Consider the following 22,853-nt stretch of genomic DNA (forward strand, 5'->3'; position numbering starts at 1 on the left):
TTCTAAAACACTACTTGGGCAGCGTTGCAACATTTCTTCTTTGCAGTAGGTTGCAAGTCTGTAGCAACTTATTTAATAACTTACAGGAAACCAGTTTCTTTAAAAGTTTTATTGAATAGAGGTTATTTACAAACGGTGTACAAAAGTGAAAAATGAAAAGTGTCCATCACACACATGGGAAGACTCTCCACTTTGCAAGAGCAGCAACTCCTGCATACCAATATAAACGCGGTTGGGCAAATCATGTAGTGCACTGAATAACATCAAACAAGTACGAAGTTGTCTACATAGTGTGGAAGCTCACTGTAAATTTACAGCCCCTGTAAAATTGCAAGCGAATGTTTTTCACCGGCTAAAATTTGGCCTGAAATGATGCTTGACAAGGCTTCATACATGGGCACACTGCAAGGGCAGGGCAAGGTGCCGTTGACACACTTGAATGCACAAGATGCACTTATGGTAACATACTTGACAAAAGCTGTTGTAAAGAAAAAAAGGAGAAACCTCTTGAGTTTTAGAAGTAAGCCCAACTTGCACAGCACTCAACTTTCCTCTACAGGTGATGAAAGCAAACATGGAGACATTCTATATCTTTCGCTGTGGCAAGAGGCAGTGCCAGGCAGGTCATATTAGCGGAAATATTCACCAGCTGGGAATGTATCCACTAAGTTATAGAGCAGTGCTCTTTTTTGGTAGGTAGTAATTGTGTGTGTGTGTGGGTGCGCAGGAAATTACTGAGCTAAATGGGTTGCTTGCTGTTGAAAACTGAATACTCCCATTATCAACATAACATAGAAAAAACAAATTGTTGCTACACACTCCTGGAAATATAACGTGCACAAAAGGGGCCATAAATTTCAGTCTGGCACTGGGCTGTTAAACATGGCTGCTTGCTGGCCACAGTTTGACATGCTTGGCAGAAAGCAAGGGAATTTGCAAAGGCCAAAATAAGAGAACACTTGAGACACAGGGGTTGCGTACACGCAGACAGCTGAAACCCTTGGTATACAGTGGTATTAAATGCATACCAATTTTGTGGTCAAAATGTATCTGAAGCCAACCACTGTGTAGTCTTTTATATACCAGGCATTCTTAGTCAATTGAGCCTCATCAATCACTTTGTTGACTTGAATGTTTTTTTTAGCTTATGGTAACATTAAGCAAAGACTTATATGGAGAAATACTTGCTTGGCACCTCTTGCACAGAAAAAAAAAAAGCTCAGCACAAGTGTCTTAAACCCACTTTTTTTTTTCATAGCCAGTTAGCTTTATTTTTTCACAAGGATCCCTATCTTGGTCATAATTTATGGCATCTGTGGGACAGTAGATTCAAAATAGCAGCCAAAACAGAACAAAATATGTTTCTGTGAAAGGAACACAAACAGCTTGTAATATGGCTATGGGATACTTCAAAACATGAAGGGCAATGCATGGTTTATAAAAACAAGCTTTGCAGTTTGTGAAAGTGTACCATGTTTTACTGTAAAGTGATGAAATTTGTGCACCATGCTGCAAATCTTTCTTCATAGGAAATGTGTGTCATAAGCTCTATGTTTGCTTTATACTCTGCTCATTCAATGGCACATCTGTTGAGAACTGGAGCTTATGGACTTGAACAAAGCACAATTGTTTCTCAACGATTAGAAGTTGCTATGCAGCATCATTTTTACAGACCTTTGCACTGAGCAATCAAGGAAATGAAATATGACGTGACGAAAATCAAATTCTAAGAGCAATGACCACTACAAAAGTCTGGCAGTTTAGGCATATAGCCCTGCACAGATGTTAGGTTATGTAGATGTGAGAGAAACAGTATAAAAGGCCTGAACAATACAGGTTGGTCAAGGCTGACAGCAGCTTGCTTGCTCGTGTAGGTTGATGGTACAGCATAAAACCTTGTCTATTTCACAGTTTAAGTACATTGTGACTACAGTAGTCCAAGCAATTGCACTTGTGTACAGGTAAAGACATTCACCATTTTTTAATGCGCAGTAACAAAATACAAGCAAAAATGTAATGTACCTGCATTACAAAAGTGGAATGCACAAACCTACGTAAATCTCTGCAGCTAATCACTTATGTGACTAGCACACTGGCAATAAACCAGCAACAGTGTCTCATTGGCAAGTGAAGCATACAATGGTTTCCTTGGGGATTGCAACATAGAGATGTCGAGGAAAGAATGTTGGTAAAAGCCAGTCACCATGGAGGTTGTTTAACTTGCACAGCTATAAGGCTCCCAACGAATACCACCCTGGACCACAGCAACTGAACTGTATGTCCAAATGAGTCTATGTAAAAGAGGCTGCATAAGGGAGACTAGAATTTGTTTTGTACAACTATTTGCAATAGTCCTGTGTCCCCTTTGCAACAGTAAAATGAAGGAAACTGAAATGCACAGTACCTGCAATATAAAGAAGTGCAAATGGCTGGTGTTTTTAAAGGCTCCTTAAGGGCAATCATCTTATCCAAATTAATTCTACCCACTGCATGAGGTTTTAATTTTCAATAAAGTACAAAACCAAGAGCAAGAGTACCACCACTCGGTTTTACAGAACAAGTCATGCAGTCTCTCTCCACAGATGCAGCTTCACAGACACCTGCTGCAAGACACAGCTATCGTTGTATACAGTGTATCAACCGACAGTCAACAGACATTGGTGGCAATTCCAAACACCATTTTGTAACAATGCTGCGATGCACTCTAACGACAACCTCTTATGCAATCCACAATAGCCATCACAACACACAAATGGCACGATCTTGAAGGCATCACCAAGATGACACACTTGACATCAGATTGCTGTAGCATGCCCTTTATAAGGACATCCCACACATACTATTAGCATGCTGTCAATTACTTGACCGGAGATATTACTCCAAACACCGGGTGCATTTCTAAGATTAGCAAATAACGACGATGCACAGTATGGCCACACTTGACCATGTTTTTCATACTTGCCAAAATGTGTTGCAAAAGTTTCAAGGAATACAAATCATTCTTGTGAGCAACACAGAAAACAGCAACATGCATATCTACATTTACAGCTGGCACATTTGTGAGTGGGTGGACATGGAGTGCCAGGATTCACATGTCTGCAGAGCAAGACTGTACTTTAGTCAATGATATGCACGGCTCGCAAAGTACCCAGACAACGGGGCACAGAGACTTCCTCCCTGTCTTGTATTCTCTTGTCCAGGTCAAAAAGGGACCGACAATTGACCAAGATACACTTGTGATGCAAAGTAAAATACAGTGAAACCTCATTGATACGAATCTCATGGGACCACAAAAAATATTCGTATAATCCGAAATTCGTATCACCAGAAAGCATGGAAAATTAGCATGCGACAAAAGAAAGCTGGCGTAAATTTTCATTTATTGTTTTTCAGGGCAGCAGCAAACGTCGGGAAGAATCCTGAATGATTTTATGCATTTAATTTATGAACCAGGTGCGTTGTGACCCGCGACAGCAGTAGCCCCTTCCAAATTTTTAGTGTGTTTTTTGCATGACACCGGAGTCTTAGGAACCACGGTCCTGTGTTATGATTTTGTTATCGCGTAGGTGTTGGGGATGTGTTTTGGGAGATTTACAACCGTGCCCGCACAAGTGCGACCTCAACGGTTGCGCATGTTGACATTGTGAGGCCTGACTTTTTCACCAAGACCGCCCTCGCCTTCTTTCGGTCCTCGTCCACCTTTAGAGGAGTGTTTTTCTTAAACCGCGATTCTGGCGATTTGGCGGTGCGGCGCGCATGCCCACGCTTGCGTTCCCGCGCTGCACGTGCCTGGCGCGTCTTCGCGACAGCACCTCTTCGTACCTGGGCGATAGCGTACGTTCGTATCAAACGTCGCTGGGTGAAAATCGGTTCGCAACAACCGTACTTTATTATATTGCAGGCCAATGGGCCTTGGCCGGGACCAACGAAAAATTTGTATCACCCCGAAATTCGTATGAGCTGTGATCGTATCACCGAGGTTTCACTGTACATCTTTATATTGACAACTCAGTCCTAGATGGATGGTTAAAAAAAACAGATTGGCAGAGAAGGCTGCAAGAATGCACAATGGAACTTTGTCCTTATGTGCACCATACAATTATAAGGCAGTTTATAGTCAGATGTATGAAACTATTTATGCATAAAAATACCTTTAAAACATGCCATTAGCCCCCTCTATTCCTCCTTGCCACTTGTTGGTGGTTCAACAGACACACCACAAATGAGTTAAAACAGTTTTGCCAACAAATCTTCAGTTGTACTGAACAAACCCTTTAATAAAAAGAAAGCAAGATGCTATTTCCAAACAAGATCCTAGGTCAACCTCACATCTCTGAAACACTGCTAACATTGCTAAGATATGATGCTGTTCCTGCAGCAACAAAAACCTATATTTAAAAACTGCAATAGTAGAAAGAAGTGGCACCCAGGATCTGTAGAGAAGGACTTCTTTCTCTTATGCTGTACATGACTGGTACAAAAAAAAAAAAAAAAAAAAAGCATAGGAAAGCCATGTCTTTCAAAACAGCTGGAATGCCACTTTGGCCTTTATTTCTCCTTCAGGGAAGCTTCCAGGGCCTGCTGCAGGGCATCGTCATCATCAATGCCATAGTCCTGCATCAAAAAACCCACAGCCATTTCTGCATTACTGATGCACGCAACATTTTACAATGCTGGTAAAGCTGCATGGGTTTCCATGCAGCCTTTTCCTACATAAGAAAGGGTGGGTAGGTCAGTGAAAACAGCATTCAGTCATGGTGGCCATGACAATATATTCAAAGAAAAAAAGAAGCTACGATTTCTTAATGAAAAGAATGCATTCTAGTTTGAAATCTTCTCGAAATGGTACATACTCTTTCAGCAACTTAGCGCCACTGCCCAAGCCTTACCTTCACCAGCACTTGTCGTCGCATACATAATCTTCAATGACTAAAACAAAACTTTGGAACGTCAAAGCTGTGCCACACCCTGCATCACTATAAAATATAAGTTATCATTATAAAAAAAAAAAGAGTCATGGTTGCATCAACTGCCAAGCCCATGGCTACATCACACTATACCAAAGAAAGAAAGACAGAAAGCTGAGCAAACCATAATTCCTTTTCATATGATTATAAAGGCAACTGCAGTAAACAAGATGGCAAAGCAAACCATATCCACCAGGTACAGACGGTGAAGAAATACCCTGCAAAACATTGGTGAAAGGCATTCAGAAGGAAGTCTTTTGCAGAGAAAAAGATTAGAACTTCTATTTTAATGTGCTGTAAGCATGTGCTGGCCAAGCTGTAATAGTATGCAAAAGTATGAATGCCTCAGAACACTGCCAGCAGCAATACACGTACAGTGCTTATTCACACACAAACACTACTGGTTGTAGGCTTTGGTATTTCATTTACCCCCTTTTAGTACAGAAAAATACATGGGGACGCTATAAAACATGTAGAAAAAGTGCTCTTTGTTTCCGTGTCAGCATTTTGTCTACATCTATTACACTGTCCCCGAGTGTTCTTGTGCTTTAAAGGGACCGACAACAGGCCGGAACGCGCGAGTAGATCCTGGTGGAAATGGAAAGACCATGAATTATAGTGACAGATTCTAGCATCCTCTTTGCAATCAGAGTAGTATAAATACATTTTTAAATAGAGTTTAAAAGTATATATATATGTATAAAACGGTATATCGCACAGCCTAGCAGACAAGCCTTGAAGCTGGATTAACGAGTCTTTCAGTTTGCTGTATGTAGTCTGATGCTTACATGCTCACCATAACTAGTGCTCAGAATCAGAATATATATACATTAATATCCATCCCCGTTCTATTCTGTGTTGTGCACGAGGTAAAAAACGTTGCATGCTCGGCCTTCGCGGCCACTAGTGGGACATGTTGAGCCGTGGTGCATGTGTACACATGCACAGCAAACGGCTCGCACAAACATGGACCGTTCATGTGCTGTGTATATACGACTTCATAGTCGCCGCAGATAGAAAAATGTTTATTATAAATGTTTCACGGCGTTTTCTGCGTTACCATTCCGTAATTAGACACTGACCTGTAAGCATTACGTTGCGCTAAAGAAAACAGGTACTATAAAAATTGGTTGTCGATTCGATCCCTTAAAAAAAAAAGTTCCACTAATGCCTGCCAGCCAGCCTTTATCTTAAAAGTGATAAAACAAATACTTGATGTTATATTGCAAGGGTTGCAATGTGGGCTTGTTGGTGATCATCTGAACAGCCTTGATGCAATGTGAAACAACACACGGGCATGAGAAGGCACATAAGGGCACCACACAGCGCTGTGTGGTGCCCTTATGTGCCTTCTCATGCCTGTGTGTCGTTATGCGCTACATCAAAGCTGTTTAGTTACACTGTAACTAATAGCGCATATAAGCAAACATGCCAATGCTTAGTATGCAGAGCAACAGTCGGCAGAAACAGGAATGCAGCAAATACACTACAGCTCAAGAATTTTAATTTTTTTATGACGTCATGGCAGAGGCAAACTACATTTTGGAAACAGAGTGCAAGTGCGGTGCAGTTTTATGAGTGGACTTTGTATTGAATTATTAGGTTGGCACTGAGCATACACAATACCAGAGTATTTTTTTTTTGCATCACCATTACCATTCTTTTTGTAAATAGTGCAAGGACGTTAACTCACCACGTAAGTGTCATACTCAAAGCGGTGCCTGAGGTTGAGGTGACTTAGAAAATTGATGGATTTCTGGTGAGGATTCCCCCATGGCATGGATGCACACACTGGGCACACCTGCACAAATAAACCAGATTACTGTTCTTGCGTGCAATGCAAACCCTCTGAAGGTTCACTGTTTTTTAGTACATAGTGCTTCATAAAAAGAGAAAGAGAGAGGTGTGGCTAGTTGCATTACCTTATCCATGCACACCCTTCATAGTTAAATATCTGGTCAACTGAGGAGCTTGTAAATTGCGAACTGCTGCTTTCAGTAACACAGGGAATTATAATATTGTCAGCATTGAGATGAGGAAACAGCTTGTTGCCAGATGCATGTAGAGTGCTGTGTTCATCGAAGCAGTCAGGTGCCTGACCTAATAATAAACTATTTTTCTCATACCAAGACAGAAAATCACAAGCTGTTCAAAAGTGAGGCATACTTATTTAAAAATTGGAAATTATTTGCTACTACAAGAGTATGCGATGCAGCTTGTGTTTCTATGAAAAACCATGGCTTCTTGCAGCAAAACCATCTGGAGTATTCATCAATAGCCCCATCAGTCTTTTTTTTTACCAAAACCGTATCATTCTTAAGGTTTGCAGTGCTAAAGGACACCATGAAAAAGCAAAAGATACAGACACAGCACTGACTATCAACTCATGTTTTCACTAAAATCACAAATAGAGGCACCTTTGGACAATGCAAAGATGTTAACAATTAGCTCTGATTCAAACCTTGGTTCATCACCTAATGGTGCACATATAGACACTTATCTCGAAGGTCCCGTGAGATGGTGTTTGTTTTGCTTCTTACTTTAGCCTTTGTTCGGTTAAAGGGACTACCACTGGCCACAATGTACGATTAGATCCTGGTAGAAATGAAAAGACCGTGAAATATAGTGAGAGATTCAAGCATCCTTTTCGCGATGTGAGTAGGATTTATATTTTTAAATTGTGTTTAAAAGTGATAAAAAACCAGTATGTTGCGCAACCTAGCAGAAGAGCCTTGAACCTGGATTATGGAGTCGATCACTTTGCTGTACGTAGTCTGATGCTTTCAGCAAACCATAATTAGTGCTCAAAATCTGAGTATGTATATTATCTATCCCCGCTCTATTCTGTGCTCAGTGGAGTATCAACTCGTGCGCGAGTGGGAAGGGTGTGGGGGGCAACCTTTGCTCACTCGTCGGCCACACACACGCACACAAATGAGAGAGAGAAACTACATTTCTTCAGAAATGAACATGATTTTTTTTATATACAGACAGATAATTTGCTTTTCAAAACTGTTGTCTGAAATCAAGGAAGGAGCTGCACAACCAGATTGTGCAGGCTGCGCTGCCCCTATACCACGACAACACAGCAGTGTTTAATAACATTATGGAAAAATTACCGTCAGTTTTGGAGAGTATGGCCACATATGACCTGTTCTACATTTAACCTGTTCGTCATCTGAGCATTTTATCCGCAAACTTCAGTCTCAGCTTGGCGTTGTATATACGATGAGTATGAAGAACATTCTATGACTCTAGTACCTTAAATTCTCACTTATTAAACAAAACATGTGGCTGACAAAGCAAGGCACTTTGCAGAAGTCTTCAGAATAAGCCGAGTGCCAATTTGTTTACTGTAAGAGCCCTCTAATTTAAAGTCTTTCTGAAGAAGAAGACCAAGTTCAGTTGATTAGTTGTTATGGAAACCACATTGAGCTGGCTGTGTATATAATATCATGAATGACTATGAATTAATATACAAGGTGTCGTTCCTTGCCCTCCTACGTTTCCCTGCTTGGGCGAGGTATGGAAGGAAAAGCGGTGAAGCGGCCCTTTTTCTCATCCTCCCCTGCGGCTCCTCCAAGTAAATACGTCAACGTAAACTGTACAAGCTCAAATTTTGCTTGACAAAATGTGGGTGATTGTAACATTAAACTACCCCGCATCGTTTTCTTCCGTATAGGTCGTTAGCTGTTAATGATTGGTCAAAGTTTTCTGGGTCATGCTTGCAGCACCTGCTCGTGACACGATGCAACAAATGACGCACAAGTGATCCCACTTACGCACGACAGCGTCGAAAAAAAAAATATATATATATATTTTCAGTATGGCATATTGTTGGTAGTTTTTTTGCTATCCGTCAAAAATTTTCAGTGTACCGTAAAATCGCCTCCTTGTTACGCAACATCACAAGTCTGCAAAAACTAGCGCCGTTAAAGGAAGTGTGCACAATAAACAGCGCATTACTATGCAGAACAATAACTAAACATTTCTTGGAATAGCCAGACAGTGTCTCATTCTCAACGTAATTCAAGAAGGCTGCCCACCAATCATATTGGCAGCGCCTTCTTAGAGGAGCTGGGGAGATGAATTCATATGCGTATAATAGATACTTTTAGTTGTAGCATAAAGATGTTGAGCTGTTTTTGCGCGTATACAACTCTCTGTGAATCCATCCTTGTTGAGAGAGAGGTAGAGAGAGAGAAATAAACATTATTAGGAACAGACGCAATCTTTTGCAGGTGGGCAGTCTTAGTCCAGAAAACCGTGGACCCTCACAATCTCACTGGTCAGGTAGATCAAGTTAAGGGGCAAACTTGAAAGCTGGGCTTCTCAATGTGCTCGAGTCCACTGCCTTATCTATAAGCCACCGCTATCGCTGCAGGCTACGATCTGATAAGCAAGGCGAAGCAGGTTAATCGGACACTAAAGCGGGAAATTTTTTTAGCTGTTCTGGCTCGGCACAACTAAAATACTCCACACTTCTGCAGACTAATCAACTCACAGCAGCTTGGATATGGTGCAGCGGCGATGCCATTCGTTTTGAAAGAAAGCGACTAAATTTCCTGAAAGCGAAAGAGCATTCGATCGGGCTATAATGCATTTACTGGTTTCCGCCCATATTTGCGCTGCCGATTACGTAAATTTCAGGACAGACAGAACAAAATAAAATCATGACAGATTGCTATAATGTTAAAGAGCCCCTGCTGAGCTATGGCGTTCTCTGCAATGCTGGAGTGCAAGGCGCGAAAGCGTCGCATAGGCAGCCCACACTGCAGAGAGCCTACAGTGCGTGGTTATGAAACACTGAGGACAGCCATCACAGCAGAATTGGACAAATTTTATTATATAATTATGTGATTGCTGCGCTCAAATAAAACTTTGCCTCACTCGTTAGTTTCCCAGTCTGCAGCCGGCAATGGCCGCAGTGGAAAGTGGAGGGGGGCTCTGTCCCCCTAACTTTTCTTTTGCTGAGGAGGGAGGGGGGGTCTGGCGCCCCCCTTGCCCTCTCGGCGGCAGATACGCCTATGTGTGTGCTGCTTACGAAGTAAAAGGAGTTGCACACGGAGAAGTGGCGCTGCCTTCACGGCAGCCAATGGAACATGTTGAGTCACGGTGCATGCACAATAAACCGCCACGCTCAAACATGAGCCGCTCTCGCGCTCAGTGTTTGTAGCATGTGTTGTCACGTTTGTACAACTTCACAGTCGCCGCAGATTGACAAATACGGATTATGAATGTTTCACAGCATTTTCCACGTCGTTACCATTCCGTGATTAGCCACTCCAACCAGTAAGCTTTCTGTTGCGCGAAAGAAAATAGGTACCATAAAAATTGGTTAATGGTCTCTTTAATATTTTCCTACATTATTGTTTAGAGCACACATACTTGTTTTACTTCAGTAATAACTAGGGGTGTGCGAATATTCGAAATTTCGAATATTTTTCGAATAGTGTTTGCTATTCGATTCGATTCGCACTGGAATTTTACTATTCGAACTATTCAAAGTTCCCAAACACAAATACAGTCAACGCCCGATTGAAAGTGACCCCTTCAAATTTTCAATATGCTTCACCTCATTACACTCTCGTATTGCAGCAAAGCTACCTTTCAAGCTCCGTTACGGTCGAACTTTGCCAAGACACAGTCAACGTTCGATTGGAAGTGGTCCCTAAGTTTTCAATATGCTTCACCTCATTACACCCCGTTATTGCGGCAAAGCTGCCTTTCAAGCTCCGTTACGGTTGAACTTTGCCAAGACACAGTCAACGTCAGATTGGAAGTGGTTCCTAGATTTTTCAATACGCTTCACCTCGTCACACCCCGGTATTGCGGCAAAGCTGCCTTTCAAGCTCCGCTACGGTCGCAAATGTATTAACTAAAAAAAAAACGCTGGTTCCAACATGGAGATGAAAGATGTGGCAGAGTTGGGGGCTCAATGCTGTTTTGGGAGTAAAATTTGGGCAGGAATTCCAAAAAATCGGATGCCGAAGTTTTTTAGCATTCAAAACTTCAGATGTTCTTGTATATCGGCGTCTACAAGGCAGATTTGGAACTCCGGACTTGAAGGGAGCACACCCTTGACCGCCACATCAGTTGGGCTTCCACAGAAGTTGAAAGAGGAGGAGAGGCTGAGGAAATGGCATCTTTGCCTATCACGTGTAAAATGTTGTCGGCAACACTTTGGTTGCACCAGATCATGTACATTAATACAATTCGGCCTCTACATTGCCTCATTCTTGATAAGACAACTATGAAACACCACCTCGCCAGTGCTTCATCAGCCTAGCGAAAAGAAACACTTTCATGTTGCTATCTCATAAGAATATGCTTAGGATCCTCTCTAACTTTTTTTTCTGCAAGTTCGCTTCGAAGTATTCGAAAAATATTCGATTCGATTCGCACTCTCACTTCAACATTCGAATTCGCTTCGCACCCAAAATTTTGCTATTCGCACAGCTCTAGTAATAACCTCATTTGATAATCAGTGCTGTGCTGGTGTTTCATGCCTTCATAATGTGTCTTTTCGCACTGCTTACCTCAAGAATTAAATATCAACTCGCTCAGCAGAACATCATTCTGGACTCCAGTAAGCGTCCTTATGATAAAAATATAAATATAACACAGTGCTTTACACACAGGACAAAAGAAAGAATTGGTACACACGGCGCTGTGTGTAAAGCGTTGATTCATATTTTTATCATAGAAACTCACCAACTCACCCAATCTGCCCACCTTCTGCAGTGTTATTATCTCTCCTACATTCAAACAGACACAAATGTTTGACAATCTTAAACGATAAAATCTGACACTCAACACATATTAAACAGCAAAGAATATTAAAATCATAATCGAACTTTCAAATATGTGCACAACCCTGACTTTACCAGAAAGCCAAGATGATGGTTGGCAAGTGTTGCAAGCACACGTGCAATCTGATAAAAGGTGCTGTGACCAATTCAGTAGATGAAGTGGGCAAGTTCACTCATGGTAATACAGGGTTGCATGTAGGTGGTCAAATATTTTTTTTCTGTGTTGTTGGTTGGCCCCTCATGTTATAGACAAAAAAGTATTTTGGTTGGGCTCAACGATGACGTGTACTATCTTAATTACTGCATAGTCATATCATTGTATGGTGCTCAGCCCACTGCTTTTAAAAAAATTGTCATTTCATGCATTGATTGCAACCACAGCACTGCAGAGAAGGACGGCTAGTCAGCACATTCCAGCGTTAACAATATTAGCATTGAGCTGGGTATTTACTAGAGCAACGAGAATGGCAAGTTTGACATGAAAAACTATCCACTAAAAAGAGCTGGCGATTATCTAAAAAAGTATTCGACAGAAAGAATTTTAGAGTGCAATGCTAATCCTAAAATCCTGTGTTACGAAGATGTGGTGCACCTCGTGCATAATTGCGTATGCTGTATGCCTTTATTCCAGATGATGCAAAAACTCGCCAGACCTCATAGATTTTGATGCTGTCTCTCAAGGCCTGTAGATTTTTATTGGCAAAAATGATTTACGTTGTGTTGTAAAGGAGCCAGAGGCTTAACATAGCAAGTTTCAGGAAAGTGACTTGCTTCAATGTCGCCAAAATATACAAAAAGGGCTTTGAAATCTGTGATGCCACACTGACAAGAAAATTGCTGTCGAACAAGGAATGTTGCGGGTGCCAATCTGCAAAAAGTAGACATCGACTCTAGCAACATTCACTGCTTGATGATTCATCACTTCAAGCCTTCGTCTTCCCCCGACATCGTTTTGTGACATCACGCTGACACCAATGTGACAAAGTTTCGGCACAAAATGAAAAACTTGGAGGATGCTTGATTTCTGCCTACAAGAATAGAACGCGGCAGCGTAATTGGACCCCATTCGCATCGCCTTCTCTAGCCAGGCTTTGCTTCTCAGTGGGCACCACAACTGCGCCGTGAGGGAAGGAACGTCTGTACGGGCAACATTAACCGTTTAAAACTATCCTAGAATGCCTACTGCAAGTAAAATTGCAAAGTGCCCACTATGCCATAATTCAAATTTCTGCTAATTAGTGAAGAATCCACTACGCATCCGTAAAGCAATACGCGCACTTATGCACCTGTATGCTTTGTTCATGCTGCTACAGATGTTAATCATGCCCAAGCACTTGGTAATGGGCAATGTATTTTTTTATTGCTGAATTAAATTCTTCAGACGATCCTATTTAAGAAAAAGCTGTCTAAAATTTTTTTGCATGACCGTAAAGTGACAAAACAATCATTTTTGTTGTTACATACACATGGTTTATTCGTTACTAACATCAAGCAAAATCCCCCCCCAAAAAGGCAAAACACTTATACGCTTCTTTATAAACAAAAATTATGCGTTGTATTAAACATAGCTCCCAAACATACAAAAATACACTTGGGAAATAGTCCACATCGGAATCGCCGCTTGACTCACTAGCAGCAGAGCAACCGGCGCACACTGCCATAGCGTAAGCTAGCTGCGTGAGTGAGAAAACTGTACAGTTGTGCGCCCATCCGGAAAGCAAAATGAGTGAAAAAGCTAAAAAAATCCTTCGTCTTATTGCCAACGAGATGGAGTTAGTTAGAAGAAGAAAAACAACGGTGAGACATCGGCATATGAAAAAAATTCCACGTATTCCCGAAGTGTGGCAGCACATGCCAAGCAAGAGAAATGATCGAAAAAGACTCGCGTTTTAAACATACAGGCAATGTCGTACGTGTACGCTGAAAATCCTTTGGTGCCTGTTAGGTGGTGCCATTACATGTATGGCCTAAAACCTCAAGTGGCTAAACCACCCCCTCGTTACGCAATTCACATGGTGTGACATTCTACGTTTCTGCCACGCAATATTACATGTGTTAACACGACTCCTCGCACTATATAAAAGCTATATAGGGCTTTTTTCTGAGACAGTTTCAAGCACTGGCATGGCTCTGTGGAAGAACACCTGCTTGCCATGCAGAAGGCCTGTGTTCGATTCCAGCTCAGACCCATGATTTTTATTATTTGCATCCATCGCGATTTTTTGTTCATGGACAATGCCGATTTTTCGCTCACAACCCAAACACTGACACCAATGCTGACATCGCAGTTTCTGCAAAAAAAGTTCTTTAATGCTATAATGTTGAAAGTGAAACTTTCAAGTTCATTTCCTCATTTGATAATTGCCTGCACTAAGGTGACACAGCCCTCTCACCACCTTGGTGTGTGCACGAGATGAGACAGACGGCAAATCATCGGCATGGCGAATACCCATCAACCGCCTCAGTGAGGCCTGAACAGAAAATATAGGCTTGCTGGCGATCCATTACAAATACTCGCTCTTGCTTCTTTTGTTCTTGTTCATTTTTACATCCAATTTCCAGACATTATCAGTGATGGAGAAAGTGGCTTTTGGAGCAGGTAAAGTTTCCATTTGCAGTGATGCTACCAAGGACTTCTGATTTGGAGCAATTTTGGAGCAGCAAAATTTCCGTTTTGGGGCACTTTGGAGCAGCAAAAATGTTCATATTGGAGCACTTTGGAGCAGATAATTTTGCGTGTGGGAGCACTCTGGAACAGCAAATTTTACATCCTGGAGTGCAATACAGAAGCATATTGCATTAACATTCAAGCCCCTGAATATTATTATGGGGCTCTTATGAACGCTAGAAATGTTTCGATTCATTGCGAATCTCATGGAAAAAATCATCTCCGGAGAACTCCATACTTCACTCACTAATGAAAAAATAAGGGCTCATGCAGTTGACTGTTCTGGATTGACCTCTTCGGCAATTACTTTCGACACTAACAAATAAACAGAATGCCGGATCAATTAAATTACATTTTATGAAATAACACTCTAAGTACATCTATGTGGTTATCAGCAGACATGGTAGACAAACGCCGTGATGTACAGCAGTGCCTCAATGCCAAAGAGCCACACTGTCCCTAATGCATTCCCCTAAGAAAACTCCAAGGCGAAAGCCAGGTTCTTTTTCTTCTCGATCGACGGGTAGATCCTCCCCTTCCCTCTCTGCAAGCTTTCTGCACCACACATGGTTTTGCACTAGCTCCATGATCGACGCACCGATCACGGAAGCAGTGTAAAGCGACAATGTCATGTGATGACGTCATCATGTGACATCACGATATATGACGTCGTGATGACGCCATAATATGATTATTATTTTTTGCATCAATCGACTGACGACGCCGACGGTCAATTTTCGTGTTTGATAAAGCCTCTAAGGCTTTCGCATTAATATTGCGTATTGAACGTTAACAGCCTGGCCGTTAACAACCTGGCCTTACATACAAAACTGTCCTCCACCATGTCACCTCTGTGCCATGCGCGAAACAGCCTCGCTTTCATCCACTTCACAGAGTGAAATGGCTCCTCAATTTTTTAAAATTTTTATTGTGATAGCAAATATATGGACACTCTGTGGAGATAGGTTTGCACTAGGCTTACCTACGAGCGCGACCATGCAGGGACGCGACGTTCTCCACTGCCGCTGCGTGCGACGACGCTGCGGCCGGGTTCGTCGTTTTCTCCGACACGGCGCAGAAACCACGCACGAGGCAGGTAACAGCAACAACGGGTTTATTAACCCAAGATGCAGCACAGTACGACAGTCACAGGCTTGCAGGCCGCATGGGGAACTCCGCCAGACCGATCGAGTACGCTTGCCAGCGGCGCTAAGACTACCACACAAAGGGCAGCGGTCGAGCACACGAACGAGAAGCCGCCTGCTAGAGCAGCGCGTCAACCTCTCGTGCTAGCCTGAGAGCATCCCACGCGGGCAAGCCCGCGCCAGACAGAAGCGAGCTCAAGGGGGAAGGGGGTTGTCACTGGCGGCCAATGAGGAGAGGCGTTGCGCAGTGACGTAAGCTAGCTTGGTGGCGTGAGCCAACGCCTCCTCTAGAAACATGCCTGCGGCGTCGCTGGTTATCCCATTGTAGCCGTCCTGCCTTGAGTTGTAGTCGCTTGTCGAGAGATGGCGCCACGTTCTCCCCTATTGTTTTCAATGGGGCTGACGTTGTGTGACGTCGAGGGGTGTAACGTGCGCATGCGCAAATGTGTGTTGCATGCGGCCACCGCCAGGATCGCCAGCTACTGCCCTCATTAGAAACGGTGAAGGAGGGAAAGGGTAGGGCAGGAGGTTTTTGGCTCACGCGGCAGGCATCTTTCTAGAGGAGGCGTTGCGTGAGCATGTGGGCATGTCGAGGCATACCCGGACGCGTGCCCGCGCACCGGGAAGCCGACGCATGGCTCGGACCAGACAAAGAGGCCTGGCGCTGTCGCCGTACTGCCGATTAACGGCGGTCCCCGGCGCTCGTGCCGCGCGGGGCCAACACATGCGCTAGCTGGGGAACGAGGCGCCAAAGGGGAGGGCGCGCTCGATTCCCACAACTCTCGGCGGATTTTTGCCGTTGCCATCGCCGTAATTTCCCGTATAATGTCCAAATTAATAACATCACGCGCATTCTAGCCGCGGGTAAAAGCTCGCGAGCACTGGCGACGAACGCGGCTGAAGCGGCCGTCTGTCTCCGTCGCACGGAGAGCGCATGAGATAACATCTTCCCGCATGCGGGCCTGTTGTTGATTGCTCACCAAACAGAGAGGAAATGCCCCGCCCGTCTTTCGTAAGGAGCACGAAGGAACGCCAGGGGAGCGGGGAGGGAGGGGACCGCATCGTTCGGAGGGCGCAGTCGCTTGCGCGCGCGCTATCTCGAGGCATTAGGAGACGGCTCGTAAACTTGCTGTGCTCTCAACGCTTACTTCGCATTTAGAGAAATCAGAGCACGAAAACGCTTCGGTTCCTGGAGCGGTCATATCCCCTTAAACCAGCGTTTTGTTGGGTTACCCGAGATCGGATCCAAAAGAGTTAGCTGCTAGCCTTACGTCGTTTAACAATACAATTTGTTGATATCGCATTCATTGTTTCGCCCTTAAGCGAAACTGAGTTTTTTTAACTGTCAGCTATTGACCCTCGAACGCGAGGGACGGACGTGTAACATGGCGCAGCCGCTTCACTGTGGGCCGTCAGCGACGGGCCCACTACTGCTGCGCATTTGCGGCTGCTCCGACCAGGAGATATGCTTTTATTAATCAGATGACATTTTTAAAAAAGCAAGCAAAAAATTCGAATTGGAACCCTAGCTCGTGAGCTCGAAAGGGCAGGGCCTTTTAGGAGGTATTTACCGCAGAGTGATTACAAACTCGGATGTGCTGGTGGAAGGAATTATGAAAAAGCTCTTCTGGATGAAGATCCATGGATAAAGTATATCTGAGGAAAAGTGTCAACGCGTTCCCACCGTTCGCGTGCTCTTCCATAAACGCGAAGCAAGGAAAATCCGATATTAGATGCGAAGTATCTTATGGCGGAGCTCAATCCGGTGGTGGTGGTGGTGTGCGGCGTGACCACCCTTATTACGCATGCGCATACCCTCTCCCCTGCCCCTCTCCACTTCCTCCGCTTTCCCCTCTCCACATCCCCTCTCCCCTCCTCCTCTCCACTCTTCCTCTGAAACGCGGGCTAGACATGCCGAAATTCTCTCCTGCGCAACGCCGCGATGAGCACCAGCCCATGCGCATCCCCTCCCCCTCTCTCTCCTCTCCTACACTGCCCCTCTCTCGCACGCCTGCCGACCGCGTTCCCCGCTCGCCCTGTGAGAATTAACAGCCAGGCTAGAGGGAAGACAAGATGCGCGTAGCATTCCTCTTCGCGTTCCACGACGCGAGGTCGGTAACATGCCCAAAGAACGCCAACGGAACGCGATCGTGCAAGTGCTCCGGCTTCGCATCGCCTCATGGTCCCCTTTAGCGGGAAATGGTGTAATTTTTGTTCCATATCTACTGCTAGCGATCCCAGATTTCATTCCGCGATGTCCAGAAACAGAAGTGACAGACATTTTAGTGTCACGCATGTAGTTATTACTGAACACTGCTTTCCTTACGTGCCGTGCGATGCTTGAAACGAGCTATCAGCAGCGTTTCGGGAACAGACGACGTCCGCCGATGAATCGCCGTCGCAACTTTCTCGCTACCGATAGGCCTAGACGTCACGAGCCTCTGCGGAGAGCGCATTTTGCTGTAGAACCGACTTGCAGAACAGAAGCTGCGTCGGTACCGTGCATGGCATTGTGGCTTACTCAGGACGCACGCACGAGCGCTATTTATTCAGCGGAATAATTCTCGGTCCATGGTTACGACTTTGGCAGCCCCAAAATCAAGCTGCACATGTTCTGACGCGCTGGCAGTGCGATTGCCGGTGATAGACGCCTCCAAACCTGAGACTTTGGCGCAGTTTGGCGCAATTTTCGTCGATATTAGCAGGATGGCGCAGTAAATACAATTTGGCGCACTTTGGCGCAGGAGTGGAATCACTGCATTAAATTGTACAATAAAATGCTTTATTGCGCACACGTATGCATTACATAAATTATTTTTTTGCGGTTTGCATGTACTTGGTACATATGGATGTCAACAAAAGCAGGGAATGAAAGAAAGAACACGGGGATGAATGTGTAAAGGCATCGCACTGTGTCCTGAACACGTAATGGAACTGCATAAAATTTATGTAGTTGTATAACATTACACTTCTTCAACTGATACTGATGTAGAAACATTAGTCGCGGTCTCCAATGTTTTAGGTAGTGCATCCCTTCCTTGTCCACCTGACAAAGTTCGGCAGCACTACATTGTGTAGCCCAGTGGTTCTCAAATGGGTGTCTGAAAAGCTATTTTTGGGAGTCTGTGAAACCCATGGCCGAAACAAAAGAAGAAAAATAAAGAAAAAACAACAACAAAAACACCCTATTGAAGGCACATATGTCCCCGTCACAACAGCCCCTTCCGACTTTTTTGTATGCTTCGGTGCACGATACGTTTGCATTGCGGCAGAGCTGACTTTATGTTTCTCCTTCTCCATGAGGTGGGTGTAAAGTTTTTTTGCAGTTTTCTACGACATATGCATGCAAGCATGCTTTTTCCAGGCTTGCATATTTGAAAAGCAAACATAGCTAGAAACAGGTTGAATGTTGCTGCAGACCACACAACTCATTTACAAGCTGTTGAGATCAAACTGACGTGGCACTTTTGCTTGGCCATTCTTTGCCAGGTAGAAATAAAAGGCACCTATTTCACGCTGCATGTGTTAATTCACAACCCCCACCCCCTTTCCCTCACTGCAAGAAGTCCCCCATCAGTTTCACCGGTCTACAATGAGTCCCTGAAACATCCAAGGGTGAGGACCACTGGTGTAGCCGGGAGAGAGAGAAAAAAAGTGGGCTGTGACAAACTGCTAAAGTGTAACAAATTGGCTTGTGATCTTCAATTTTTAAGATTTATCCATACAATAACTGAAGCGGTACAAAAGTGGTGCAATCACTGAACCCGAACCAAAACTGGGCCGATTTATTTTTCTGGTTCGATACCCCAGTTGAAATCGCAGGATCCACAATTTTTCTCAGCACGAAAATACATTTGAATGTTACACACAGGCCCTATGTTGCAGAGCTAACAAGAATTAAGTGAAAACAATACGTCTATGTGCCCTTCACCACTCTCCTTTCTCATATAAACTTCTATGTATATGCAGGCAACTCAATTCTCTGTTAAAAGCCTTCCTCTCTGTCATTCTCAACAAAAAGAAGCACAGAGGTTGGTTTTAACAAGGTACAACCTCCACAAAATAATGACTCACCACAGAGTGCGGACTGTTGTAGTGGTTTGCATTGCAGTGGTCCCTTAGGGCAGCAAGATCCAGGTTGTCCACATCACAGTAGGGGCAAGGAAAGGTGAACCGGTTTTCCTTGCCAGATGACTGACTGTGTGGGGGCTGATACACTGGAGGCGCGGCTGCAGCACCCTCCATTTCATCTGAGCAGCTGCTGTGGTGGGCCCGCAGTTTCGACAGTGAGAGCTGGGCAAGTAGGTTCATTTGGATAAACACCTAGTGGGTGCAATGGGCAGTGCTAGTAACCTTACCACTTTCCTACAGCCTGAGCAGGCAGCCTTGAGTGAAGAAATGTTCTTGGCAAGGTCCTTGGCCCGCACTGTCTTGCTGGGATCAAAGGTGGAACGGCAAAGTGGGCACTTGGGATCATCTAGCTTGCACTGGGCCAGGCAGCCACTGCAAAAACTGCAATGGCGTTTCCCTTAGGGCCATGAAACTGTGCAACACAGTAACCAAAACAATGGCAAGCAGTCAGTTCAGTTGAAACAATGTAAGCTTTCATGAAATGAGAGTGCAGGAACAGAGGACTGTAAACATGAAGCTAGAAACCAAGAAACCAGTTTAAACATTTTTGATACAAAGACAGCCTCATCTGTGCGTTTTTTTTAAATGACTGAAATGAAAATAGTGCACAGTCAACAAAAACGATGACTACCACTTTTTATGCAACAATAAAAACAGTAGTAAAAAAAAGTACAAAAAAAAATACAGCACAGCTTCTGGAAATGTAGAGTAAAAAAAAGTACACACACAGTTCTAGAGAATGTATTGCCTATAACATGTCCCCAAGCGTACATGAGGCCATGACACATGGTCCAAGATGAACAGGTGTACACATTAAGAAAATACAAGGATGAAATACATGCACATAGTTTGTGCATATATAGATGGCTTGCATTGACTTCACTGAAACCACCATGTTGGAGCACCAGCATGTGGAGACGTGACATTTGCGATGTCACATTAATGCTGTCAAAACATCACATGCAGGTTCTTTCGTTATTCATGCACAGAGACGCTCCTGCCACGTTTTCACAATGACGCAATTTGTTTGTCATCAAAACCACCATCGTGGAGTACCAGTACATTCAGAAGCTGCGTCCATGATGTCACGTGCACGCTATCTCTAATCCTACCATCAGCAATGGTATAGAAGCAGACAAGCTCATACATAAATGTGTAACACACGCAGTTTCCTTATGTAATTTTTAGCAAAATAGAAACTAGATAGTTGGCAGCAGATTGGCAATCATGGAATGATTTAGCTTGGAGGCATGTTTGGTTCCCCTCTGTACACTACTCATGACTTCCAGTGTGCTATTTTTCTTCAAATCCTACACCCTTATTTAGTGTAAAATTAATATGAAACATCACATCAAAATGGTACAAAAGGTACTTAAATATTGCAAGCATTTGTTGAAACACAGAAATAAAGTTATTGACCACAAAGGCTTCTTGAACATATTAGACAATGCAATGCAGTGATCATAAATAATCAAAGTGTTAACTAATAAACATGGCATTAGCATGAAAAGTTTATAACACATTCTTTTTGCCAAGCTTTTCATGGGAGCCATCTTGCATGTCTATCCCCTTCTCAATTTTATGAAACACATACCGAATAAAGCATGACTTGAACTAATAGCAAGTAAGCATCACTAGAACGACAAATTATGAGTGTAGCAGCAACTTAGTGAGCAAAGTTATTTTGGCAATGCAAGAAAAAGCATCTAAAGCAGTGATGTACGACGCGGATAGCGCATCCTCCATAAAAATAGTATTTACTCAGAACGAGACAATGTATTTGGAACGACAGCTGTTTCGAACTCTACCTTTTCTTTTTCTCACGTGTTTTACAAATAGAAAAATAAATGCGCTGTGAAGACAGAACACAATCGCGATTTGTTTTAAAAAAACGAGAAAACTATATACGCACATACACTTGTTGGCGTTACGAGCTAGCTAAAGCGTTCGGCATTTTCTGCTACACCAGCTTTTCTCAAAAGTGAGCAGAGATTCATCGAACACGATAGCAGCCTAGCGCGCGCTGCCTATCGAACTGCGCCGGAAGTTCGTGGTAACGCGCCGCCGCCGTTCCATTGAAATGCGCAGATCAGCTGTTGCGTATGCGTACTGTTGTAACAAGGGATGCACGCACCGTTGCGTAACCCTTCTTCTCTAACTGCGTTTCGCCAGTCACTGCTGCTGTTTACGTCCGCGCCTCGGCTCAAGGCTGGTCTTTACGTGGTTCCCGGCAGCCTGAAAGGCGTCCAAGACCCCCCGCATAGCAACAGCACGCTTCGGAAGAAGGGAAGAACGCCAAAACCGAAACTCCCTTTCCAACAGCTCAACGACGCGCTGTCCGCAGACATCGCAATCAGCTGTTCACTGCGGCCGCTCCTCGGCACTTTCGGGGGAAAAAATAAACGCACCAGCAATCGGCTGTGAGGACCAAACGCAAGAACAAAGGAGCGCGTACGGCAGCGAGTTCAAGTCGCAACGGACTAGCACCACAACGAACGCTTTAGGATTACTGAAAAAGAAATCTAATAGTCAAATAGAATAAGCGCAAAAAACATATTACTGTTCCCTGTGATCGCAGCAGCGTTAAAGAATGAACCAATTTAAAATGACAAGAGAACACGGCATGAACGTGCTGCGACACGAGCCATGCCTGGAATAGAACAAAGCGATCCTTACGTGTGGCCGCAGCTGATCGTGACGGGCTTCTGAAAAATCTCCAGGCAAATGGGACAGATGAACTCTTCGGTGTTGCTGATCATGCTGCTGGTTGCCTTGAAAAGGGACAGCTTAGCCATCATTCTGATTTGTGTTCGATGCACGGGGGGTTACTGCATGAAGTCACGAAATTAGTACGCAGCAAAGCGCTCATCCTCTAGAACGCGCTCCTGATTGTCGTGGTCTGTGTGCGTTCCACTGCTATGGCCCTCTGTTTTCGTCTCTCAAGCCTGCTCCTCGTGCGGAAGAAAAAAAAAAAAGAAGTTTTGAAGAAATACAAGCGTAACGTGTTGTAAAATACTTCCTATACCCAGAATAACTTTTCGTATATTTAGTATTTTTATGTATATTTATTTATATGAAATTATTACTTTAATTGTGTTACGTTCATTAGTGGCGACCTCTGACGTAAACT

General features: G+C 43.8%; 1 protein-coding gene across 1 annotated transcript; it reads right to left on the bottom strand.

Moving 5' to 3' along the window:
• Positions 1-94: 94 nt before the first annotated feature.
• LOC119372493 (E3 ubiquitin-protein ligase RNF166) lies at positions 95-22,661 on the bottom strand. The gene is made up of 5 exons (XM_037642966.2): positions 22,400-22,661; positions 19,951-20,104; positions 19,667-19,885; positions 6,661-6,768; positions 95-4,614 (listed from the first exon to the last, which is right to left on the bottom strand). Exons 1-5 carry the CDS (start codon positions 22,519-22,521, stop codon positions 4,549-4,551), a joined length of 669 nt encoding a protein of 222 aa, XP_037498894.1. The 5' UTR covers positions 22,522-22,661; the 3' UTR covers positions 95-4,548.
• Positions 22,662-22,853: the final 192 nt, after the last annotated feature.

This window comes from Rhipicephalus sanguineus, chromosome 1, assembly GCF_013339695.2.
Source record: "Rhipicephalus sanguineus isolate Rsan-2018 chromosome 1, BIME_Rsan_1.4, whole genome shotgun sequence".
NCBI classification, from domain to species: domain Eukaryota; kingdom Metazoa; phylum Arthropoda; class Arachnida; order Ixodida; family Ixodidae; genus Rhipicephalus; species Rhipicephalus sanguineus.

Coding starts and splice junctions, on each gene's coding strand:
- LOC119372493 (XM_037642966.2), bottom strand. CDS start 22,521: ATGATGGCTAAGCTGTCCCTTTTCAAGGCAACCAGCAGCATGATCAGC. Junction 20,105..22,399: donor ACGATCAGCTGCGGCCACAC/GTAAGGATCGCT, acceptor ACGCCATTGCAG/TTTTTGCAGTGGCTGCCTGG. Junction 19,886..19,950: donor GCTCAGGCTGTAGGAAAGTG/GTAAGGTTACTA, acceptor CTACTTGCCCAG/CTCTCACTGTCGAAACTGCG.